At 32.2% G+C, this 27,911-nt stretch overlaps 1 protein-coding gene and 2 pseudogenes across 1 annotated transcript; 2 read left to right on the top strand and 1 right to left on the bottom strand.

Annotated features, from left to right (window-relative positions):
- The first annotated feature begins 11,718 nt into the window (after nt 1-11,718).
- On the top strand, nt 11,719-12,329 carry LOC114369140. Its single transcript, XM_028326325.1, has one exon. The coding sequence runs from the start codon at nt 11,776-11,778 to the stop codon at nt 12,262-12,264; it is 489 nt and encodes a 162-aa protein (XP_028182126.1). The 5' UTR covers nt 11,719-11,775; the 3' UTR covers nt 12,265-12,329.
- A 3,058-nt stretch (nt 12,330-15,387) lies between these two features.
- LOC114371290 lies at nt 15,388-19,155 on the bottom strand (annotated as a pseudogene).
- Nucleotides 19,156-20,195: 1,040 nt separating this feature from the next.
- LOC114370790 lies at nt 20,196-23,470 on the top strand (annotated as a pseudogene).
- The last annotated feature ends 4,441 nt before the right edge of the window (nt 23,471-27,911 follow it).

The following is a 27,911-nucleotide window of genomic DNA, read 5'->3' as shown; positions in this document are numbered from 1 at the left end:
CATTGTTATGTAATGGTATTAACTCCTGTTTTATTTCATACATGAATTTTCATTTAAAAGTTGTGTCATTCAAACACGTTGCCCATATTTTTGTTTTTGTTTTTTCCTTTTATCTATATGCTTTAATTTGTCTTTAGCAAACTATGCAACATGCATAGAATTTACAAACGATTCATTGGTGCAAAAGCGAGGAGGGGAGGACAAGTTCTAACATGTCTTCAATAGTGGCCGACCTTAATTCAACACGTATATTATTTTTGTTTTATTGTGATGAGTCAATCAACATAATTTATTGTACAACCTCATTAACAAAAAAAAAACATAATTTATTGAACAAAGTACTAACATCATAGGAAACGAGAGGAGAGGATAGTCAATGTGGCACTGGATTTGGTCAACCCACAACGAACTAGTCAACCACCTGAGCTCTTAATGGGCCTAATCCTTTCACACGATTTTTAACCGTAGTAGTGGGACGTGGACCATACGATGATAATTCACTTGCTTTACAATCAGACAATTCTTGCTATGAGTTATGACTCTGTGTAGACTTAACGAGTCAACCCCTGTGCTAAAACATTATTTGGAAAAAAATAAACTTGGTGGTAGTATTAATGATGTCACCAGGGTATCAATATTACGTTGGTTTGAAATGAAATTAGACTTATCTTTGGAGAGATTTTGAACACCTCCAAATGTAGTTGATGCTTAGGCATCGACAATGATTTTAACGATATGCAAAACCTACAAACATTTGCATAGACATTTTCATGTCTAAGTCCGTGAGTGCAATAAATGTGTACCAATTGACATGAAATGTCTTATATAGTAGTAGTTGACAGATGAAACAATTAGGTTGTTGCCAAGGGCCACATGGCAAGTCCAAAGGGGGCAAATTTACTGTATAGGGTTTTTTTTAAAAACAATTTACGAAACAGGGTCTGTTTCGAAACTAATTACAACGGGGTCTAATATTTACGTTGATTCCGCCATTCCTACTGGCGGCAAGCATGTATCGCCATTGCCATCAGCGATATACCTGTGTACCGCCATTGGCAAAAGCGGAACCAAAGCTGACTCACGCCTATGCCGCTGCTCAGACTGGCGAGACATGCTGAGTCACCTCGTGTCGCCATTCGTATTGGCGGGACATGCCAACGTGGGCAGTCCCGCCATTGGCACCTGCGGAACGCGTAGGGGATGCTTTTTGCAGCGTTTCAGTCTGAAAAAAAAATGGGTATAGGCTTGCAGTGTTTCAGTGTGAAAAAAAAAAGATGCTTGCAGGGGGTTGCAGTGTATAGTCTGAAAAAGATAGGCTTAGGGTTTGCAAAAAACGTTGCATGTGAACGCTAAAAATTTGAACGTTGGTGGGTAAGTTTTCAGCTATAAAAAAAATGCTTCAACCTTATTTACGCTTGCATTGAGTGTGAGCTTGTGCTTTCGTGTGTGCTTCTTCTTGCTTTGCTGTGTGCTTCTTGCTTTGTGCTCCTTAGTTCAAATTTGGTGCGTGGCTTCCTTTCCTTCAAGTGTGTGCCCACCCTTACTTGGTAAGTGTTTTTGAAAGTAATTTAAATTTATATATTCTGTTAATAAGTATGTAAATAGTAGGTTAGTTAGTGTTAATAAAAATTCTTAGTTTAAATTAGTTAGGATCAGTAGGTATTGTATTGGTTTTTTTTTTTTTTATGTATTAATAGATATATTTTATTTAGTTTAAATTCTAAGTTTGTTTAAATATTATATTAGTTAGTATGAGTTTGTTTAAATTCTAAGTTAATTAGTGTGTGCTCTTACCATTTAGATATATTTTTTACGTAATAAAAATTCTAAGTTTAAATTAGTTTAAATATTTTATTTAGATATATATATATATATATATATATATATATATATATATATATATATATATATATATATATATATGAAAATAATATTTGGTTGAAAATAATATTTGGTTAGTTAGAATCAAAATTTTATTTAGTTATTATATATATTGTTAGATATTGTATGTGTGATAATATTTGGTTGAAAATAATATTTGGCTTAAAATATTATTTGGTTACTTATGAAAATATTATATATTTGTTTAGTTAGTATAAAAATATTAGGTGTATATATATTTAGTTGTTGTATATATTCTTAAATTTTATATATGTGATATTAGGTTTTGTAGTATTAAGTATATATTTACATGCATTTTGATACTTTAGCCTAATAAATATATATACATGCATGATACACTTTAGGAAGACATACATAATATTAGGTTTTGTAGTATTAGGCAGTTGTTAATATTAGCTTTAGGTATATATTTGTAAATTTTAGACACACCTAAATTTTTAGTTTTTGTAATATTTGTTAGCTTTAGAAATTTAAGCATTTTATAGGTAAATAAATAATTATAATATTAAATAGAAGTAAATTTGCCTTTTTAGTGTCTTAATTTTGTATGTTATATATAGATAGTATAGATAAATGAATTGATTTTTTACAAATTTATTGTTATATATTTAATAATGTTTTTATAAATGTGCGTAGTTTAATTTATATTATTTACAAATAATGTATAAATTGATTTGTGCATTTTTTGTATTATATTTGATTTTGCAATAACAATGGCATCTTCATCACATATTAACATTAAGTCTGGCCCCATCGATGCTGATGTATTATGGATGCAACCTAAGCATGTTTCAGAACATGTTTGGAATGGGGAACAAGATCGAAAATTACATATAAGACGAGCTGTCCCCACGTATCAAGGGGAAGAACAAATTCCAGAGCAAATTTTTCCTTTTCTTCAACAATCTGGTTTCGGCTGGATTATCAAGATGGGATACTTAAAAATAAATGCCTCATTAATTAGTGCTCTGATAGAAAGATGGAGGCCGGAAACACATACGTTTCACATGAGATGCGGAGAGTGTACTATTACTCTCCAAGACGTCTCTGTATTGTTAGGTATAAGTGTGGATGGTTTACCATTAATCGGTTCAACAAATCTTGATTGGGCTGATTTATGTGAGGAATTATTGGGAGTCAGACCACAAGAAGGTGAAATTAAAGGTAGCATGGTTAAATTAAGTTGGCTGGCTCATCATTTTGCACAAATAAATAACGACGACGACGAAGAACAAGTACGAAGGTTTGCCCGTGCATGGATACTGAGATTCATTGGAGGTGTCTTGTTCGTTGACAAAAGCAGTAACAAAGTTTCGCTAAGGTACCTTCAATTTTTACGTGACTTTGAAGAATGTGGCACATATGCATGGGGAGCTGCCGTACTTGGTTTTCTATATAGAGAGATGTGCAGTGCCACCGATTATAATACTAAATCAATCGGAGGTATGTGCATCTTACTACAACTGTGGGCATGGGAGCGATGTCCAACCTTGGCTCCAAAGAGGACTCCTTCCCAAGTAGAAAATACACCATTGAGACACAGGTTAGTCATTTTTAACAGTGTCTTTCATTTCAATAGAATAAATGGTTTTAGACATGTGTTAAATTTTAATCTTTGTAGGTGGCTGCGACGTAGAAACCAACATATCGGCAATGATGATGTGAGAGTTTTTCGTCGCAAGCTAGATATTATGAAACGTCATGAGGTAAGAACATGGTATTATATTTGTAAAATAAAAAATTATGTGTTATTTTACTACAATGTTCACAACTATGTTGTTATATGCAGTTTGTGTGGGAGCCTTACCCATCAACCGTTTTATCATTGTTGCCTCCCGTTTGTTTAGTCGGAAGTCTCGCGTGGTACGCGGTGGTGCCACTAATTTGTTTCCAAGTTATTGAGTGGCACCAACCGGACAGAGTCTTGAGACAATTTGGGATGCAGCAACCAGTTCCAGAGTCTCCTTCACAACCCCTAAACATTCATGGCATAACATTAAAGGGGAAACATGACAAAAATTGGGGGCAATTGTTCGCCCCAATGATTCAGCAGTGGAATAATCGCCATGCATTTAGGGTCGACGCTTATCCCCGACAAGAAGGCCTATTGAGTTTTAACTCGGACTACATGGTCTGGTATAGGCGAAAGACAAAGATGTTGTTGACCCAGAAAATGCAAAGACGGCTACATTGGTATTTTTTAATTTTTTGCAAATTTTAACTTGAACTTTTATTTAATGATGGTCATTAATTTTCTTACCCTTATAAATGCAGGGTGAAGTTGCGGAGGCATTACAATACATGGTGTCTCCTGAAGGGAGGAATACATGCACATTTGATGATCCCGTGCCTTATGTGGAAAAAATTACAATTTTATCCGAAGAGCAAGAGAGAGTCACTAAGCCAGTGTCACATGGTCCCGCATCAGAGCGTCAATTTTCCGCACAACAGTTTCACATGCTTCAGTCAAGTATTGAAACTCAGGGGATAGACAGAAGAAGGGACACTGTTGAAGCGGAAGAATATTCCCAACAAATGGCGGAGCGTGGCCATGGAATGTATTACACGCCACAAACATTTGCTCAGTATCCGACACAGATGTATCAGTATCCTTTTCAAGGTCATCACACTGATACTTCTGCAAGCCAGCAATCGTTTGGTGGTGTTGCGGAAACACAAGCTCATTTTTCATGGCCCACAATGACCCCTTCATAGCAATATCATGGCCCAATTCCAACACCTAATGCACCATTAGGAACACAATGGAATGTACCGGGACAAATACCTAATACCGGTGACTTGTTCGGTGTTGATTTGCGTAACGCATTTTCTGCGGAGGCTGACGAAGAAGAAGCGGGGAGGCATCGTGCCAGAAGAAATCCTGATCGCCAAGCACGAAGATGAGATCGACCATGTGGCACATCCTCACGGCATCACAGACACCAAAATGAATGATTTGCATGTCTCCGTTTATTAAGACTTTGTTGTATATTTCTCATTTGAATTTCACACATAATGTATGATATTCAGTTTATTAAGGCTTACTTATGGATACAATTTATGTCGCGTATCAAACTATAATAATCAATGAACCCTAAACGAAATAACTAAGGTAGCCAAAAGGAAAAAACTAATGTTTCTAAGTAACGATGAACATAAAAACTAACCCCTAACCCTTAAAATAAAAAAACTAACCCTAACCCCTAACATATAAGAACTTAGCCCTAAACATTAAAATAAAATAACTAACCCTAACCCCTAAATTGTTCATAACTAAACCCTAACGATTAAAATAAAAAAACTAACCCTAACCCTACACAATAGGAATTAAACCCTAACCGTTAAATAAAATAACTAGCCCTAAACCCTCAAAAATAAGAACTAAACCCTAACCCTTCAAATAAAAAAACTAACCCTAACCCCTATAACATTAGAAATTATCCCTAACCCATGAAATATAAACCCTACACCCTAACCCTTAAAATACTAAAACTAACCCTAACCCTTATAACATTAGAAATTAGCCCTAACCCATGCAATATAAAACCTACACACTAACCCTTAAATATTTTGTCAATCATACAAATAAAAATATTTATTTGCTTGCTCTATTAAACTTAAGCTACACATTCATACTTTATTCTAAAAAATTACTCTAATTAAATAATTTATGAAAAATTTCTCAACTTCTACAAAATTTCAAACACAAAATGGAAGGGTTACACTTAAAAAAATTTCAGACACAAAAACCATAAAAAAATGGCTTACAAATAATTACTTCTAATAATTTTTAAATAAAAATTCTAATTCACAAAATTAGTACGCTTAAACTATAAGGGAATCAGGTAAATATTTCTAAGGTCTAATTACAATAATTAATACGCTTAAACTTCACGTTCAAATTTTTTTCTAACAGGGTCAATTATTACTTTAATTAAATATTTTGTCAATCATAAAAATAAAAAAATGTATTTACTTGCTCTATGAAAAATTGCTCAACTTCAAAAATATTTCACACAAAAAATGGAAGGCTTATAAATGGAAGGCTTACACTTAAAAAAATTTCAAACACAAAAATCATAAAAAAAAGGCTTACAACTAATTATTGCTAATGATTTTTAAATAAAAGATCTAATTCACAAAATTATACGCTTAAACTATAAGACAATCACTTAAATATTTGTAACACCTAATTACAATAATTAATACGCTTAAATTTCACGTTCAATTTTTTTTCTAAAAAAGCAATTATTACTTCAAATAAATATTTTGTCAATCATAAAATTACAAAAATCTATTTGGTTGCTCTATGAAAAATTCCTCAACTTCAACAAATTTTCAAACACAACATGGAAGGCTTATAAATGGAAGAATTACACTTAAAAAAAATTCAAACACAAAAACCATTAAAAATATAGGCTTACAATTAATTACTGCAAATTATTTTTAAATAAAAAATCTAATTCACAAAATTACTACACTTCAAACAAAATGAAAGAAGGTTTTAAAAAATTGACTCAATAAAAAACATTCTTTTAAATAAATACAAAATATTCTTATTTTAAATAAATCACTAACTTTGAATAAAATAGCAAAATTCTAGAAACTGCCCTCTTCTCTTTGGACTGCTTTCTTTCTCTCTTCTTCAGATGCTTTGTTTCTCTTTGTTTCTCTCTTCAGACTATCTTTGATTGTGTGAAATTTTTTTGTTAGAAATACTCCTATTTAAAGCCAATTTACACCCATAATCTTCTCCACAATAATTACAGGCGCATGTGAATCAAACTGTACCCATGTGAACCTTACCATGCCATGCCATGCCCTAGCCTGCAATGCAGAACCCTAACCTGCAAATGAATAGAACCCTAACCTGGATGTGACCTTACTGCAAACAACAGTGGCCTAAGCTGTGTAAGCCAGAAGCTATGCAAAAGAAGGACATGAAGGACGTGAACGAACGTGAGGTGCCTGGGTCTCGCTGGTGCTACTGGCGGAATGCCCAGTCCCAGTCAGCACCTATATCGCTGGTGCTACTGGCGATACCAGCTTCTTGCCCAGTCAGCTTTGGTTCCGCTTTTGCCAATGGCGGTACACATGTATATCGCTGATGGCAGTGGCGATACATGCTTGCCGCCAGTAGGAATGGCGGAATCAACGTAAATATTAGACCCCCGTTGCAATTAGTTTCGAAACAGACCCTGTTTCGTAAATTGTTTTTTAAAAAAACCCTATACAGTAAATTTGCCGTCCAAAGGGGGTCCAGAACAATAACTCCGAAGTTGGTGACTCATGTTGATACGAGGTACTAACTTGTCATCATGATGTATGTGGCATGCTCGAGGGTCCAGACAAATCCTAATGAAGTCTTAGGTTTTAATTTTGTGAATAAAAAAAATACAATTAAGAGAATAGATAGATCTTGTTAAAGGTAGTTAATTAGATGTTCAGATGAAAATTAGTCATACAAAAAAAATTGATGTTATTAGTGTTACATTTTTAATATTAAACTTTTTAAAAATTATTAAGGTAAAGCTTTAACTTAATTTCATTTAAAACACAAAATTTTGCAATTACCATTGCTTAGTTCATGAGAGCGTATTATTAAAATTGGCTCAGATTGGTCAGTCAAATACTCAAATCGGTCAAACTAGGGATTATTAGTACACAAAATATTGATTTGTAGAAAAATTATATAGTATATGAAGTAATGATATTTTTGCAATATTTTGATGAACATCTCACCTAAGTTGCTAAAGATCTAATATAGAAAATACTTTTCTATAATTGTGGAGAGAATTAATTTAGAAATACTTTTGAGTTGGGTAATATTGATCTAGAATATTGATTCCTTTATAACATTTTGAAACAAGACTTTTAGATTGGTTATATTAAGAAACAATTGGTTGTTAGTATAATAGATCTAAAATATATCAAGTATAATTTTTTTTTCTAATTTCATTAATGCACTAATATTTTTTTGTTCTAAAATGTCTAGGGGAAAGTATTTTCATGCATTTTTATATTGAAGACACATGTCTTGTGATAAATCATAATTTGAGTGATATTTTATGTTATTTTATTGACAGAATTTACATTTGAACATTAATTTTTACCTTACAGAAATATAATCACTCAATCAAATGGAAAAGTTAAAAAACACACAATTTCATGAAGATCTTATCCTAATTTCACTTTATGACTGTCATGGTACGTTGACCACAGTCATGGTCAACCAGGAAGGCCATGGTCAACCATGAGAGCCCTTGTCATTTCACAACATCTCAAGCTTTAGCGTCAGGATTTCAATAACGGTCGTGGTGGATATCACCATGATCATAGTGAGCTTAATTAAGGAAATTATTTTTAGCCTTCTAATTAAATTAATTATCTTTAGGGATCTAATCAAGATACATTGCACATAATTAAAATAATTATCTTTAGAAATCATATTAGAATATCTATCTATAGTGTTCCTAATTAAAGTAATTATCTTTAGGAGTATATAAACAATAAGCTGGAGTTTGTATTTGGGGGATTCGAAATTCGTTAGATATTTTACGAACAATAAAAGCTTATGAGTGGAGAACTACATCAGGAACAATTGTGGTCCAAATCTGTAAGAGTTTTTGATTTATTTTATTTATAATGCAATATTATATGTTGTTTAGTTATTTTATGACCATGGTTGGCTAAACCCCTAGAACTTGAATTGTGATGTAGTTGTACCCATGTATTTTAATTCTTCTCTTTAATAAAGTTCTTTGATGTTATTCAATTAATTGTATTTTTGTATCGCTTTCACTTCTATATTGGAATTGATCACTCTGATTATTAGTTAATTATGTATTAGTGATCATCTTCTCGTAATTAAGTGACCTATAGAATGATAGTATTCATAAAGTTTGCATGACCATATTGACAACATGAATCCCCTTTTTACAAACTTATTTGTTATTCATCCTTAATTCTAAATTAAATTCCAAATGACCAGTGCAAGATTGATTTAGGGGGAAGAGTATTCCCAAACCTTGACCATTGACTAATAATTAGAATAAGAGGTATTAGACAATCAATTGATAACTGAGAGTTCTTAATTAAAATATGAATTAGGAGAAAAATGATATATGTAAAATCATAATTCGAGTCACTTTTATTCAAACATATCTCTTTTTTAAAATTATTGTTTGTATTTAATTTTATTTTTTGAATGCAAATACAAACAATTTTCAACTCAAGATAAAAACTCAAAATTACTTAATTAATGTGATTTAGATTATTTGAGAACACAATTAATCTCTAGAGTATGATATCTAAATTTTTAAGTCTATTGTTGTTACTGCGTAGGATATACTTGCTTCTAGCAAATACATATTTTACGCACCATCTTGACATCTCTTATATAAATATGACTTTAGTTAATTTTGTTTTCTGTTTATGCGTCTCCTCGGTTTTCTTTTCAAAATTGTTTGTTCTTAGCGTGCATTCGACTTTCAAACCTTAACCTTATTATGAGTTCTAGCTTTATACGCCTCATTTCTTCACGAGGTAATTAATTTTCTCCACTCTAATTATGACTTCGTTTTCAAATCCCTTGTCTCTTTTGTTTTAAACCCTAATACTTTTATCTCTTTCTACAGATGACACGTGTGCGTTTTGTTTGAAGATCCAAAATAGTGTTTTATGGTTGAAGATCCAAAATAGTGTGTTAGAATGCTCTAAACCTTTTTGTCAGCTCACGTACTCAATGAATTTTCGTTTGCATAAATAATAACAAATTAAGATCTCTTTAATTATTGGTTACATGGGCCAAATTCGAGAAAATTGTTGACTTGTCCTTCTTTCTGTTTTCATTTGATCCAATAGGAATTTAGTTTCTTCCTCCAATGTAACTATCACTTCCCTCTTTCATTCCACATTTCTTTTATTATAAACCTTCCTCTTGAGTTATATTCATTCATCCTTAATAATTCTACCACCAGATCATACACTCTAACACTCATTTTCTACTATATCTAAACCTATCAACCACTAAAAAATGGGTGTTGTTGATTGTTCAAAGTGGTGGTGCTAACTTTATCAAACATAAATGAATATAATGTGAGTAGATATTTATAATAACTTAAATGTGGAACAAAGAGAGAAGGTGAGTTACTTTAGAGGAAATAATTGAATTCCTATTAGATCAATCAAAAACAAAAAGAAATCATAGTCAAATTTCTCACATTTGGCCTATGTAACTAGCTTAGTTGCACTTGTAAAAGAGAAATTATAGACATCCTGTTTTCAATTTAGTCACTAATAAGATAAGAAAATTGTACTTAATATTTTGAAATACGAGATTTATTTTATATATACATATATAATGTTTCGGCCAATATCTATTTTTGGTTATGTTTATAGATTTTGAATTGAAATATTATATATCAACGAGACAATATAGTTGTAATATAATTTTAAAATAAATAAACTTTCTACATTAATTTTAACCACAACTAATATAGAAGATTTCATTTCAACATCAATTATAGTTATAATGGATCCAATTCTTAATTAGATGTGACTAACCAGGTCTAATTAGTTTTATATACATGACACTTATTTGAGTAAATAAGTGACCAATTGAACTAGTTCTGGATACATTTAATAATGTGAATTTGAATAAGTTTTTTTAAAATAAATATACAATATTTTCTTAAAATATAAAATTTATATATTATTCTAATACATCAAAATGGTTTCATATCGACTAGGAATAGTTCATAATGAAAACTCTCCTCCCTTAACTTATGGAAATGTTTTTTTAAGGAAAAATTATGAGGTTAAAACCAACGTCAAAACGGACAATAACTCATATGTGATGATCCTAACAATATAATATACACCAAGCTTGAAACACATGAATATTATAGGCATTTTCAATACATATAATTTAATTCATAATTCGACCAAACTGAATATATAATATATGACAAATGCTAATCAGTGTCCTTAGAGCAACGATTAAGAAATTAAAAAGAATTTTTTTATTGGGATGCGTAAAATTATATTGTCTATAACTTTTTTTTACAATCTCCTGTAATTTTCACAATAAATATTTTTTTCATTTTAGTTCCTTAATTAATATCCTAAGAACACTTATTAACCAGACATATAATCTATTACTCTTTTTTTCCTTATTTAAAAGACATAGTTGATTACCAATTAAATTACCCTTATTAAAAAAATTAATATTTTTCCAAAATTTCCTCTAACATTAACAATAATAAAAGCTTATTTATCTTCTCCAATCTTCATACAGGAGAGATAAAATGATAATTAAAAGTACCATTTAATTATAGATTAAAATAAATAAGAGTATTTTAGTAAGAAAAAATTAATACACAAAAGAAATGAAATCTTATAATAAGTAACAAAAATATTTGTTGACTATATCTTATAAATATATATAGGACTGACAAATTGAAACTGAACTAAAAACAAAAGAGAATCCAAATAAAAATGAATCTTTTTTAGTAAACCCATGTAACTCGAGGGGTTAAATTAAACGGACTTAGACCATGCCGAATCAATTTCATTGTTTAGGCCGGGTTAGCTCCTTCATTTTCCCAAGCTCTAAATTTATATGAACGAAAGTAGTAGTACTTAACATGGCATAAGACATTTGGGAGGGGAACCATCTAGAACCTAGAACAATAATAACAATAAACAACAACAAAAATGGGCTATTGCGTAATATTAGAACCCTCTTAAGGGCATTTTCCACACCCACTTGTTTATAAATACTTCACCACAAGTGACCCTTCCTCTTCCATTGTCAAAAATAAAATAAAAAAACTCTGCAATCACCGAGGAATAAATAAACTAACCAAAGCCATGGGGAACTGCATAGTTCTACAAGAAAACGTGGTAAGGGTCATGAAAAGTGACGGCAAAATCCTCGAATACAAAGCACCCATCAAAGTCCATCAAGTTCTGAACCAGTTTCCGGGCCATGCAATATCCAAATCCCTACCAGTCTTACACCATCTCCACCCCAACACAAGATTGCTCAAGGGCCAGTTATACTACCTCGTGCCGCCGCCACAACCTTCGCCGAAAAAAGTGAACAAAAAGAGGGTGAGGTTTGCTGAACCTGATCATGATGATGATCAAGTGGAAGATAAGGGTGATGAGGTGGTTAGGATTAAGCTTGTTCTTAGTAAGCAAGAGCTGAAGGACATAGTGCAAAAAGGAGGGATTTCTGTTAGAGAGGTGTTGTCTTTGGTACAAGGAAAGGGAATGGATGGTGATGTAGATGTGTGTACAAGAGTTAACGATGGTTCTCATGGGTGGAAACCAGCGTTAGAAACAATACCAGAATAAAAGTAGCTATATCATATGTATATTTAAAGTTTTCACTACTTTTTTCTGGCTTTGGTTTTAGTTTACCTTGTCCTAAGTTTGTTTGGATAAACTTTTCTGTAGCAATTACATGAAAAGAAAATTAAAAAAATAAGAAAATTTCTCTGTATATAAATTAAAATTAGCTTACACGCAAATTAAATTAGTTTTTTTTTCTTCCAAAAACTTATATTTAGCTTATGCATGAGACATAAGTTAATTTTAACTCATATGGAGGAACTTATTTTATTTTCTTTTTATTTGCTACAAGTTTTTCTGGATGAGTTTATTTAAACATATTCTAAATATAGTTGTAGTTTCACATTGATTATTAAAATTATAAATGTTGCTGATGCCAATAAAATTATATATACAGCAGTGAGTGCGTGGGTAACCATAAACATTCTTGTTCTGGGTACAAACTTCTTAATCTTGAATAATGAAGAGTATAGAATTTGCATCTTATGCTGTACTAGCTTCATAAATTATAATTTTACTGAATACTGAGAACATTTATGATCAGCAGGAGGAAGGTAACGAAGGTCATTGAAAGATATAGCACCTTTGCCATGTGTTTCAAAATCATCTAATATTATAAAAAGGTTTAACTATATGACCAAATGAATAAAAGATAATTATCGATGACCAAATAGATTAGGAACAGTATCGATCAGATAATCATCCTTCTCTGTTGTCTTAATTTGTTTTCATTTCAAATAGTAAAGAGGACGTTCCACGTAAGATAGAAACATGTCCATACATGTAAGCACTTCATCCTCCATAGCATAGGAAAGAAAGAAAAACAGGAACGTTAAATATGAACTTATTAGAGATTTTAAACGTTTAAACCAAGGGGAAAATTGTTGACAATATATATGATTATATTAGTCATATATAATGGTGTTGCTATTTCTCTTATTATTGTGGTGGCTTTGCAATTTCCCACGATTAATTACCAGCACTACATACATAAGTTGTTGAGTGAGGTCAACTTCTAGTAAGCCTCCACATCCAACGAAAGGGGGTCTTGGATTTCTATCACATGCATCATGCATGTTGACTTATGGAGTCCCTTTATTCTTTCCCTTCTACTTTAATAAGAACCACAAGACCATTTCCAATGTAGATTATTTATTTGGTAATTTCTTAAAGTAAGAATCACTTCTTATTTCCTTCTCCCATTAAAAATACTAAAGTAGCATCTAGGTGGAGATTCTCCTATTGATGAAGTGACATCTAGGTAGAGAACTGGTTCTTGTATATATATAAAAACAAAGGTGTTGTAAGATTTACGTTAAAAAATCAACAAAAATTGAAAAAAGTAAAAAGGAGGACACTGTGAAAGTGAGAAGATTTGGACGCAACTGTGGGTGTCCAAGGAAGTAGTTCTCTTGTATACAAAGGGGGAATTGATTCCTGCACCTTTTACCTTATGCATTGGTCAATCTGGATGTAAAATTATATTCCAGATTGATGATACTTTTTGCATTTATTGAATGACCAATCTAAAAAATAAAAAAAATTAAAATTGGGGTAGAAAGTAATTTTGGGGAGCAGCTGCCACAAAGTATGAATATAATCTATTGAATTGGGTTGGGTTTGATCTATTTTAAAACCCAAACAGATGAAATAGGTGACAAGTTAGTTCAGGGTGTGGTAAATAGATTAGTTTATTATAATATTATCATATTATGAAAATTTGAAGAAAACAAATATAATGCAAAAGATCAAATAAAAAATGACATTTCACATAAAACTAAAAAGAAATATAAATATTCCTACTTGGTCGAAATGGTTAACCAAGATAAGAGAAAAATTTAAAAGAGTTTAGAATAACTTATAATCCTATTCAATAAGGTACAATCATAGAATACTAATATACTAAATTTCATTAGAACTTCGCGGTTAAATATGTTTACACAAAAGTAGTACTAAAATGAATAACTTCCTAAAAAGTCCTTGGGTTGCACATCTTTTTACACCTTTTAGTAATTTTTTTTTAAATTAATTATCCTATCCAATGACTCATCTGTTGTGCAAGTTTTCATGTATTTTTGAGATTTGATGGTTTAAAAATCAATACAAAGAAAACAACAAAAACATAATGCAATACATTGTGTCTAGGTGAGTGTTTACTCAACAAATAATAATGATAGTAGTAGTAGTAAGATGTAAGTTGATTTAGTTCATCTTAATCAATTTTGGAACTCATCAACTTGATACCTGACCTAACTTAATTGAGTTAGTAAAAATTAACCTAGCTAAATAACCTAATCGGGTTGGGTCAAGTTGACCTGAGTCCATTTACACTCCTAGTATAAAGTTTGAAAAGAGAAGGGATTGTGTAATTGTGATTTTTTCTTGTCACTTTCATTCTATTTTAGAGTGTGTCTTGTTAATCTTTAGTTCTAAATTATGTAAAGAAAAGAGAAGGAATTGTATTATTCTTGTCACTTACAAAGTTTGAAATAACTCTGTTCTCTTTATTATGATCAATTCATTATTTCAAATTTTCAATGACCACAAACTTGTTTGTAGTTCTAAATTATATAATAATTTATCCTTTTCCGCCAGACTATTTCCATGATCCAACATATCAAATTGGAATTTTTTCGTGTTTTTTCCACCAAAGGGTAAAAATGAATAAACTGCCACTTTATTCCACAATTGCTTCAAGTTTTATATATGTTTCTGCATTTTTTATCAAGACACTAGAAAAACGTTTAATTAAATTATTTATGCAAAAGCACTCAAGATTATTCCTTATTATTCCTTTCCTATGTTTGGTATGTTATGAAATCAATGAACGGAATTTGGGTGGGTGAGGGTGCATATTTAACAAATACACAATCTAGCTTGACGTATGAACTCCATTGTATTGCTACAACACAACTTGCTGATTAAAACTATAACCCTAACAGTATTTTGTATTAGTACATATAACATAACGCATCATTCAACATGCAAAACTTGACACAATGCTATCTTAGCATGACTTTAATTAACAAGACACTCGTAGTCTTATACATAGGAAAAATATGTAAGCATTGTCTTAAAATTAGATTATAAAGGTGCAAATAAGTATAGTGGCAGATAATAATCATGTCAAATCTCACAGAAGTTAATGATGAAGGCAAATGCTAGAATCATTAAGAAAAAATGATACAAAAATAACCTGATACACGGTTAGTCGGTTTCACACCCAGAGAAACACTAACAAAGAGATCCTTGCTCACCAGTCCCCACCCCCAACTAAAAGAAAACATACTAATTTCAAAGGCGTTTTGCTGGGCATATCAAGCTACAACCTCTTGAAGGCAAATGCTATCCAAGGCACTGCCCACAGTAACATTCACACCGTCCAACCCGGCAGTTTTTATCCTCTCTAGATCAGCCATTTCAGTCACACCACCAGCATAAGTAACAGGAATCTGAAAATCAAAATGCATCAATAATATACACACTTCAAATAGTTTCTTCAAATAGTTTCCAGATACAAACACAATGGAAATCTGATCGATTAGAGGCACAAGTTTTTAACTGTTAGTATTTCAGAGCCAGTCTTTCAAACAACGAAAAAAATTCTTTCTTACATATGCCACTCCTCAATGGAAATGGACACACATTATTTAACAAGGTCAAACACCCCCAAACAATCCTTAATGATTGAAAACTTACGATATTTGAAAATTTTGAAAAGTTCTTTAAAATGGGTGAAAATAAAATCAAGGGCTACCAACCGGTGAATATTTGCCAAAGCAAGCCACAAGCTCTTCATCAATTCTCAACCTACAAGGAGATTTCATTTATCATCAGATGTATTTTCAATGCATGCATATGGAGTTGTGATTTTTTTTTTCAATCTGTGAAATAAATTCTGTTGATCTTGAACACAACCATAGATTCCCAGATATATTCTTTAACTAATATTTTGAAATAACTACCAGAACAGATAATTTGAAACATTTCACACAATACTTTGATTGAAGTACAACATATAGTTTTTGTTTAATCAACTGTTGATTTAACAAGACAACAATGATAAGGAGCGTGTATACAATACTGTTGGGAATAATAATAGTTAATGCATTGGGGAAATAGACAAATAGTATATTCATGCATCACATGATAAGATGCATTTATTGTTCAGGGTACGAGACTATTAGTGTATAAGGAGTTGCACTCAATTCATTGGGCAATATTCAACTATTGTCAATTTTTCAGCGACATCTTACTGCTGCTAGCTTTTCTGGTGACTTTTAAGTTAACTCTAGCCATTTCCAGCTGTGTTAATCTCCAACTATTGTTATAGCATTTAGCAATTGATCTAAGCATGCCTTATGCTGCCATTTCAACCATGTCTAGTGGATACAGTATTATTAAAAAAAAAAAAGAGGATTTATTGTAACAAGCTTAAAGCTTATTAAGCTTTAGGTTGAGGGAGTGTTGCAAATAATAATACTTAATGCACTTAGCAAAATGTTCATGGATATTAGTGTCTAGGGAATTTCACTCAATTAATATTAGCCAACAAAATAGTCTCTACATTCCCTTTAATAATAAAGCATTTTCATTCTCTGAGTTCTTTGTCTCTCTTAATTCTACCCTTTTAAATTCAACAATTGCCAAATCCAAAAAATTAACTAAATTGATCTTTTGATATCTAACTTGTTTATTTCATAACTATTAATTGCAGAGTACTTCTGATTATGAAACAATCTCTTTATGTACAAAACCAAAAAGGGAAGCAAGCTTCATCAATCACCAATTAAACTACTTTGATGGCCTTCGTACAGAATCAAAGTTTGAGCTCAAATTTGATATGTCGACAATCCAAAAAATACTATTAAAAGTAGTATTTGATTAGTCCACTCACTCCAGTGCACTTGAGATGACAAAAAATCTAAAAACATTTTAACGAATCTTATTCCCAAATTAATTGTCAATATTTTTTTGTATGAAAGTGGAGGCTCTTGGATATCAGGAAAAGTGGGAATTAAACTAGGATGTACATGGAGTGACGGAGATTGAGAGACCTATGCAAGAATACAATGTAAAGATTTTTGATGTCTTCTAGTAGCATTGAAAAAACCAACAAATAGGCAGAACAAGTTACTTACAGAATACTTTTCTACTTCTTCCAGGATACATTACCAACTATTCTAATAAATATGGAGTTATCATAAAACAAAAAATATTACTTACTTCTTCCCTTCAACATCAACACCATGAACCAGAAACTCATCAGCAAAGTTGGCAAGAAATTCCGTCACATGAGGATCAACAAAAAACATCACTGAACTTCTGCCATCTATCAGTGACAATTGCATATTTACCATCCCGAGCAATGAAAACCATGAGTGCTTAATAAATAATGCAACTAATGGATAAAAAAGAATAGAAATGTTACGACATGTAGGTAACATCATAAAATTGTCCATAACGTTCGTTCACATGTGGATCAAATTATCAATTCATGAAACGGTTTCTTGATTACAAACGCTTCCCTCAGCTAACACGGAACTGCTCCAGTCAAGAGTATTTGAACACTTTTAGCCAATTGTTAAAAAACTCCCATTTTTCTTCTGGTATAAATTTACCAACATCATCAAATATAAAGATAACTATTAGTAGTTTAGTAACTTTTTTCTGCAACTGAGATCCAACACAAGCCTCTCTTTTCCAACAATTTGAACAAGATCTTTTAGCCTTTCAAGATCCATTTGTCCATTATTGAATACATACTGCAAAGACAGAATCAATAAATATAAATGTCTAAATAACTTCCATTAACAAAATCCACATAACATGTTCTTCAATGAGATAATCAGTGAGCTGAGTTAATGCAAATCAAGATTGGAGCCCCCCAATGGAAATTAACGAGCTTTTCTTGCCATCTGACAAACATATTATGGATCCTTTTTTGTGTTTTCATTTTTAAAGTCTAGATTTGAAACAAAAAAAAAAAAGAACAACTTTACATCAAAATGAAAGGGAAACTGCTCTTCATGATTGAAGACCAAGCGCTATATACAATGTGATTAATGAGAGTGCATTTAAGAGGAAGCTCTATCCATATACATTTAATGAAACATGTTTTTTTTTTCTCAATGTATATTAGATAAATAATGATAATGGAATGAAAACATTGAACAGCCCAAAGAAGGAAAAAAAAAAGATGACTTACAGATGTCACAATGACATGGCTTGCTCCTTCTTCAATGCAACTCAAACAATTGTCAGAATTTATTCCCCCTCCAACTTGCAGACAACCTAAATTTTACCAGTCCTCCACAGTAAGTCCAGCAGAGCAAAAATCTGAGTTTTAAAGATATCATCAACCATAAAAGACACAGGGAATGCTATCTATATTGAGATGGCATAGACACTTTCAAGGCCAATACAAATAGTCTCTTGTCAACAAAATGACCAAAACAGAAAAAATAAGATGCAATTCAACATTAGCCAAATAATATATGTCCTGTATCTTTTTACTTTTCTACTTTGGACTTTGGAGTGTAAATTCAACCCACGATTATTTATAATGAGTGAAAGCTTTGAAGTGTTATTTAGATAGGTGACACCCTATAACTAATTAATAGCGCAAAACTTCTTAAGTTAGTGTGTTTGAATTAGCTTATTGAAGAACTAATAACTTTTTTAGCTGCTTGGGTGATATCTTTGAAAAACCAAAACAATCAGTTCCCTAAAATAACCGTGTATACTAAGTGGTTGAAAATTAATTCTTTTCTTCAAGTAGATGTGTAGTGGCATGATGCTACTCATGCTAGCAATACATCCTCTAACGCTCTCAAACACACTCTCACTTATTGGATGAAGTTCATGAGTCCTACTAAATATGTGTGGTCCCATTCCCAAATTAACAGCGCCCACATGAATTTCAACCAAGAGAAATACTTGCAACACATTTTTTAATATGTTTTTTTCGACACACTTTCAACTACTAGTTAAAATTTGTTGGAAATCATAAAATTATATAAGTCTTAGCTTTTTATTTAAATGAACCTCACTCATGATTGTATAGTTTTTAATAGATTTTAAACTAATCCCATGAGAGAAAATGTTGTCAGCACTCCTCTATCCCTTTCAACCTATTGAAGAAAAACATGTTGAAATGAAAGTCTATTTATTGCTAGCATTTCTCTTGGTTCCATACTTGCATTTGTCAAAAGTTTAAAAAACTCATATCGCATCCACCTTGTATCACATTCAAAAAACTACTAATTAGCAGCTTTAAGCACGATGTTGGGGCGAAAACCCGAATGGAATGAGGTGCAGAGAAACTTCGCATTCTCGATGATCGGACGGAGCTACGATGTTCATGTAATGTATCTTGAGGTTGGCTTACAACAACAAAATAATAAGATTTAAATACTTTTTTTCCGTGCAAATGAGTGTTTTTCATTTTTATTTCTGTAATTTTTTTATTAGCTTTTTTAAAATATATTTATTTTATTTTTTAATCTTAAAATATTTTAGATAACATTCTAAACAGTAAAAAAATATGTTTTAAATAATGAAAAAACATTCTTTAAAATAATTTAAGATAAAAAATAAAATAAACATATTTTACCAAGACTAAAATAAAAATAAAAAAACTCTAAATTATGAGAATAAAAAAACTCTAAATTATAAGAATAAAAAATATATTTAAGTTAAATAATAAAAAAAGCCTTGAGTTTTAATTATAAGAAAAATAATTTAATTATTATTATGAAAAATAACACTAACATTTTCTATAACACACTTGTTACGGAAGAAAGAGAATGTGTTTGAAAGAATATATTTCTTATTATTATCGTGGGGTGAGTTGTTAAATTGTGAGCCGTTGGATCATACGAGGTGGCTGAATCAATCTCAATAGAAAGCGCCTGCCACCTACCCTATGCTATCGAATATCGAATAACAGAGAGAAACGCAATCTCAGACAAAACAACATCATTCATTTGATTTGCGAGAGAAGAGAACAGAACAACAACGATCAATGATTCAAAGCCTTGCTCTTCATTTGGCTGCACGATTCCGACATTACCACAACCTCGTTCGTCTTTCTTCTTCTTCTTCTTCTTCTTCTGCTTCCACTCTTCATCATGCCACTCCCTCTCCTTTTTCCTCCGAGCCCGTTCACATCACCCAAAACTGCGTTCGAGTATGTTCCCATTCCCAATTTTATTTTTTTCTTAACTTTTTTCATTTTCGGATCCAACTATGTTTTTTTTTCAATGCGCCGCTGAAACCGAAAAAGGAAACAAAATCCAACCTTGGCTATTCTTCCCTGCAATTCCGTGACACTTTTTTTTGTAAACACAATTGAAAGAAAAGATTATTGTTGTTTTATTTATTTTTCATGTGTGATAGATATTGGTTTGGTCACGTGAACAGTGCCTTGATTTGTGTTTGGCAAGTGCAAAATTGGGAGAGAAAAAAAAATGTTATAATTTGTTGTTTGTCTGATATATCTGGTGCTAGTATTGGGAAAGCCATAAAACATGCTATTGTTTGGATGCTATTGTTAGAAATGTCACTTTGAGGGTTTGGTTGTCCCGTGGAAGCCCTAGGAAGAGCAAGCTCTGTTGTTATTTGTTAATCCTTGATGTCATTCTGCTACCTTCACATACTCTTACACTTTCATTTAATGCCCAATTTGATTTAAAAGAGTAAGGAATTTTGGATTGTTATTTCCGACAGTCTGTAACTCAAGTTGAAAATTTAGTCATTTTCATTGAAATGAAAGAAACTAAGGCACTCCTGTCTCTCCAACTAGAGGCGTGGCTGCATGATTCCTTCTCTGTAAATTATTAACAAATAAATGCATTCCAAAATCGACTGTCTATTTGTCTTGCTTCAGTGGTCAATTATGATGACTTATATTTTTTTTTTTTGACAGGTTTATCATGACCTATTGTTTTGTTTAAAGGTTTAAATAATTTTTTAGTCCTTGTAATTTAACATTCTTTACTTTTCGTCCTTGCAAAATTATCCTTTTGCTTTTAATCTTGTAAATTATGTTTCTTTTGTTTTTATTCCTTAAAACACTTTCAATAGCGCTTTGAACAGTGAAAAAACATTATTTAAAGTGTTATAGGGACGAAAAACAAAACAAACATAATTTATAAGGACTAAGAACAAAAAATAATTTTGTAAGGACGAAAAACAAAAAAAAAACGCCAAATTGCAAGGACTAAAAAGATATTTAAGCTTTGTTTAAATCCATGAAATTTACATTTAATTTGATTCATGGACCCTCTTTCCCATGCCTGTGAATGTGATTTCATAGTGTATAAGTCACAGAAGCTGTGTATCATTACCTGTAATCAGTACTGAGTTATTAACCCATGTCTACAACTAATTAACATGTAACAGAGAATGAAGAAACTGGAAGGTAGTGAATCATCAACAGATGGAAAAACGCTTGTTTGAGTGTGGAAACTGGTGGATGTTCTGGATTCCAGTATGTTTTTAATCTAGATGATAGAATCAACTCAGACGACAAGTAATTACCTTTTCCCACTGAAATTTCAAGATGATTTTCTTGCCTACTGTGTCCTGGACCCCTGGGCATGAATGTGCTATGCCCTTGTCTTTACAACTTTTGTTATTATATTGGCAGAGTTTTTGAGAAAGGAGTTAAATTGGTTGTTGACAACATATCATACGATTTTGTAAAAGGGGCGACTGTTGATTATGTTGAGGAGCTAATCCGTTCAGCTTTTGTGGTAAGTCAAGTACTCTTGTGAGCTGATCATGACCTATTATTTTTGTTTTACCCCCTCAATGCTATCTTCATTATTTGCACTTCACCTTTATTGTGACACAGGACTTTATTATTGTGGTAACAACTAGGGAGGAAAGTTTCTTTGTGCATGTTTGGGAATTGATGGCTTTTGAGGAATAATTGTTTCTTTTGTTTTTCTTTCCTAGAGTTCTCTAAGAAGGAAAATTTCCTCAATATCAGCTAAAGTTCATCACAGTTATTGTTGGGGTGTTGCTGATTTGCTTGTATTAATAGTTAGTTTGAATTGGAGAACATTTCACTGCTATGCTATCTATGGTTCAGATTTTTGATAGGTCTCATAAGAAAGAATATGAATTGAGAAGAACAGCTCTTGTATAACTCACTGTTCAAGGGTATCAAACACCCTTACAAGGGACAACTGTAATACAGTTTCTGTTACAGAACTCTTCCTGACTTTATTTATTCCCTATTATTTATACTTACCTACCTACAACCCACTTAACTAACTGCACCCTTATTCCTTATAGAATATATATTCTTTTAATATCTCCTTCTTCTGATTTCTAACAAATTCAAAGGACATTAAGGACCTATACAATCTTTTGAAATCTTGGAAATTTAAAAAAGCAAAAGAATTTGGGAATTTATCTGAAGGTTTTCATAAAAAAATCCTAGGTGAACCTGCTGCAGTTGTTCTAAATCTAAATAGACTTGACTTGATTTGTAATCAATCAAGTAATGCCGATAGATGCTCTTAGAAGTCTTTTGATACTAAAACATTAAGAAACATCATTCCATGCACTGTGATATTATGTTTTATTATCCTGCGTAAGCACAATCAGTGATAACCAACTGTCATCATGTTATTTGGGTTCACTTTTGAATGATTTCACAACCATGTTTTCTCTTTTGTTTCATTTCATGGTATCATGCTTATTTAAGAGAAAGTTTTGCAGCAGAACCTTAAAAGTGGTGTGTATGGTTTTCATCAAGTACAAAACTATTAACTTGTATGTCTGAAGAGAAGTTTTGATGTGAAAATTGACGTAGCTGTTGGTACAGTAAGGTGTATATGAAGAGTGCAAGGGAGAAAAGAAGCGTTTGGTTATCATTACTTTGTTATAAGGTTCCATATTAGCATCATTAAGGTATCTAACCAATTACAAATTTACAGTCAGATTCTGGTTTTATGTGCAGGTGACTGAAAACCCCAGTGCAGTTGGTGGTTGCAGTTGTAAAAGTTCCTTCATGGTGAAACAGTAGTGATTTTGCTAGTCCTTCTTGCCTCTTCACCCACTTCTCAGATATTTCTTGTAACCTATGAAGCACCGACACCGACACGGACACCGGACACGACACGGACACGTGGACACCTGTAATGTCCAAAATGTAGGACACGGACACGGCTATATATATATATATATATATATATATATATATATATATATATATATAATTAAATAAAATAAAGTTACATAAAATTAAATATGAGTGATATGCATAAAAGATCTAAATTGAAAATCAAGATTTATATATTCATCATCATCTAAAAAGAACTTTTCCTATGATAATGAGTCACAAAAAAACACTAAGAGACCTCATTATACAATTTGTACGCTTTGTTTCTTTAAAAAAAAATTATAAAGCAAGATGATGAATTAGCATCTTCAAGTCTTCAAGAATTTCACAAACTAGCAATCATCATTGAAAAAGACACCTTCTAACTCTGGTTCATCTAAAGACAAACTAGCAATTTCAAGAATACCACAATCATCAAGTGATCCAAAATCATCTCCGGCTACATCCCACATTTTAGTTTCCTCTTGATGATATTGTGGAGTATTCCTTGAGAGAAGTCGTAGGTTGTTATGAACAAATACTAAATCTTCAGCTCTATGTGGTGCCATCTTGTTTCTCTTTAAAGAATGTATAAATGAATATGTACTCCAATTCCTTTCACAACATGAAGATGGACAAGGTTGCGCAAGTAGCTTAAGGGCAACCTTTTGAAGTATTGGAGCATTAACGCCATGAACTAGCCACCAAGCTTTTGGATCCATTTGTCCTCTATCATTTAAAGAATCAAGATCATCAAAACCTTCTCTTTCATCCGAGAAGTTGGCAAACTCAATATTCACCGTCCTCCTTACATTCACATCAAGAAAGAACCTCTTGAAGCATTTTAATCTTTCACGAGTGAGTTCCAAGTCTTGATGTGGAGGAACTCGATTAGAATTTTCACTTAGCCATTCATGACGATAATATCTATAATTAAAAAGAAATATATACATGATTAAAATTTATGTAATTCTAAAAAAAAGGTAAGTAAAAAAGTATAGAGTTAATTACCTTGGATTTAAGGAATGAGCTAAACAATGGAGAGGAGTGCTACTCTTAGTTCAACTGTCAATTAATATGGAGTGCACTACCTCATAAAAGGTTGATCCTTCACTCTCCTCCTTTCTCTCATATTGATATATGACATTCTTCACCTTTTCAATCATTGAATCTCACATTTCATATACTAGATGGAGAGATGAAGCTTCTGTATTAGTTCTTCTAAGAACATCATAGATAGGGCTAGTGAAAGAAAGAATATAATCAACCTTATCCCACCATTTATCATCCAACAAAGTATCTTTAACAAATTTAGTCTTTGCAACATCATCTTCCTTATAAGAAGACCATTGGTCACTAATGACCATCTCTTGGAGTCCTTTCTTCAATTTCTTGAATCTCTTGAGCATTACAATAGTGGAGGCAAATCTTGTTGAAGCAATGGATAGTAATTTCAATGAATTGAAAATTGATAGTCTCATAGAGTGACTCATGACAAAAATTTTCACAAACATTGTATCATCCGCAATTTGGGTGATCCAAGAACATTCTTCATAAACAACATTGTTTTTTTTTTTTTCTGTATTCTTGGCTACACATATCTTCTTCAAAGCAAGATTTAATGTGTGGACAACACATGGAGTCCAATAGATGGAAGGAAACTCAGCCTCAATTATTAAACCTGCTGCTTTACAAACGGTTGCATTATCCGTCACTATTTGCACAATATTTGAGTGTCCAACCTCCATAATTACCTCCCTCATAAGTTTGGCAATAAAATCCTTGTCTTTGATCTCATTTGAACAATCGATGGCCTTTAAAAACATAGATCCACTCTCTGTGACAACCATAAAATTAATAAGAGATCTTCTTTGCGAGTCACTCTATCCATCACTAACAATGCTCACACCCTTCTGGCTCCATGCTTTTTTAATTGGTTGTAACAACTTCTCCACATGTCTCCTCTCATTTTAAAGTAATGTTGTCCTTAATTTATTATAACCTGGAGGTTGGTAACCACTGATCTGATTGTTGGCAGCATAGGCAAACGCCTTCCTATAATGAGGATTTCTTGCTAAATGAAAAGGCAGCCCCGAAGAGTAAAACATCCTAGCAATTTCATGATCAAGTGTCTCTCTAGCTTGCAAATTAAAGGCATTTTCTACAGTTGATGTCTTTCTCTTTTTTGGATCAACACCAAGAGTGTTTGTATCCATTTGGTGTTGAGTAGAAACCGGAGGCAATGACACAAATTTTGTTTTTGACTTCTCCACCCTCAATGTTGCCTCATTGTCTATCTTCTTCAAATCTATAAGTTTTTCAATTGTTACCTTTTGACAAACTCTAACTCCCTTTACAATCATCTTCAACAAGTGTGTCCTCACTCTAGTGTAAGACCCATTAAAGGTAAAATCACAAATATTGCATTTTATCTCATAATTTCCACCACCACCTACACTTTTTATCTTTGTAACATAGGTCCATAAAGGTTTGGTATCATCATCTTGTTCTTTAGCTTGACTAGGACTAGAAGCACTAATCTCTACAACAATTTAAAAAAAATAAAAATCAATGTAAACAATTTCTAAGTAAAAAACAAACAACAAAAAACAATTTTTGTATAATTTTTTTAAAACCAAAAAACAGATTTAAACTAATGTGACAATTTTATAATTAAAAAGTAAAAAAATAAATAAAAAATACAAGTAAACCCTTAAAATTTTAATTGATGAAAAAGTAAACTTTCAATCCTACAAAAATATGTTAACATCGACCCATTTATTTTATTTAGAAAATATGATAATTGCATCTTTAAATAATAAATAATAAATTATAATTTTCCAACGTATTACTTTTGATGTTACATACCTAAGCAATCTCTTTCTCTATATATTCTTTTCTATTTTCTTAGCTGTCGTACAGAACTTATCATTAAAAAGAAAAGTTCTTAAAAACCCTTTTTTTTGTGCGCTGTAACGTGCTTGAGCTTGAGGCCACCTTAAAACATTCAAACTCTCTTGCTGGCACAACAAAACAAAAAAGTATCTAAATAAAATAATAAAAATAAAAATTAAGGTAGGAGAAACTGAATAGTATACTTCAATTAATGTCTCACACCTACCCGGACTTGTATAATAATAATTTTTGTGTTGTACTTCTTCTTTTCTTTTCTTTTCTTTTTTTAATTTTCGTTTCTCTTTTTGTGCCCCTTTTTTAATTAAGAAAGTAAAACAAATGCATTGTAACTATCAAATGGCATTGGGTAATGGGTACTTCAGAGTTTAGCCACGACACATGGAAAGAGAAAGAGAGAGAATTGGTATTTTACTTAAAGGGAACAAATGTGGAACAGTGGAAGCACAAAAGCATTTCAATGAAATCAGAAACCATAAAACCAGGCAAGCATCAACGGGGAAACAATAGAGGCGAGAGAGAAACCAAAAGCAACAAAACCAAAATTAGCAAGCAGCAAAGAGGGAAACGGAGGCGAGAAAAACGCAAGCAACAACATGGAGCAGATGAGAAAACTCAGAAAAGAAAGAAGGGCCTACATGCAAAGGGGGAAACAGAGGTAGCGACCAGCAATGGAGGTTCGCTTGCGGCAAGGAGAAGACGTGCAGAAACGATTTTCGTTTTAGGTAAGCCTTTTTTAAATAAATAATAAAATAGTTGGTTGGGCCACGTTTGGACGCGCGTGTCCACTTGTTGGGCTGCGTCCAATCACGCGTCTCCTACATCCAACCGTGTCCGGCGACGGCGGCGGCAACGGACACCGTGTCGCACCGGAGTCATACCCGTTTGTGTGTCCGGTGCGTCTCCGACGCGGGACGCTGCACTTCGACAGTGTGTCCGTGCTTCATAGCTTGTAACCAATTTTCGGTTCATTTATACCTCTAAAAAGGACGATTCATTGAACTCAAGGTGAAATTTATTGCTTGTACAATGCTCTTAATGTAAGATGCAGTTGTCCTAGTATCAAGTGATCCATTATGCATTCATGGAACTCAGATATCAACAGGTTTTTTGCAGCTGATCCCCAAAAGAAAAGGTGTCAACCTTCTTGGTCTAGCCCGGCTTGACATTACTACTTCTGTTGTAATTCGAAATTCAAGTAGTGAAATAAGTGTGAATTTGATATTTCACTGCATCAAAGTTGATCCATATCCACAAAAGCAAATATTTATAGCTTCTACATCTGTAGGAATGTTTTGTAGTTTTTCTTTTTTCCCTCTCTGAAAGCACATCCAAGATGGGATACCAAACACAATTAGGCTTCAAATTGTTATTATATGCAATGACTTGGTCAGACACATTCAGTAAATCAGAAATATACAACACTAGATTTGAAGTCACGTGGAAGAGTTTTGAGTCGTGAATGCAAACACTTGATACTACTATGGATACACTGACTCTATTACTCTGCATAGTTTTAGTTGAATTTACTCACAATAATATGAACTCACTTAAACTAAATATATGCGTACATAAGAATCTTAACACGCTTTTTGGTTTTGGGACCATGATTTTCGAACAT

Source organism: Glycine soja, chromosome 10, assembly GCF_004193775.1.
Source record: "Glycine soja cultivar W05 chromosome 10, ASM419377v2, whole genome shotgun sequence".
Lineage (NCBI taxonomy): Eukaryota > Viridiplantae > Streptophyta > Magnoliopsida > Fabales > Fabaceae > Glycine > Glycine soja.
The sequence above is the reverse complement of the archived record's forward strand: the minus strand, read 5'-3'. Positions and strand labels throughout refer to the sequence as shown.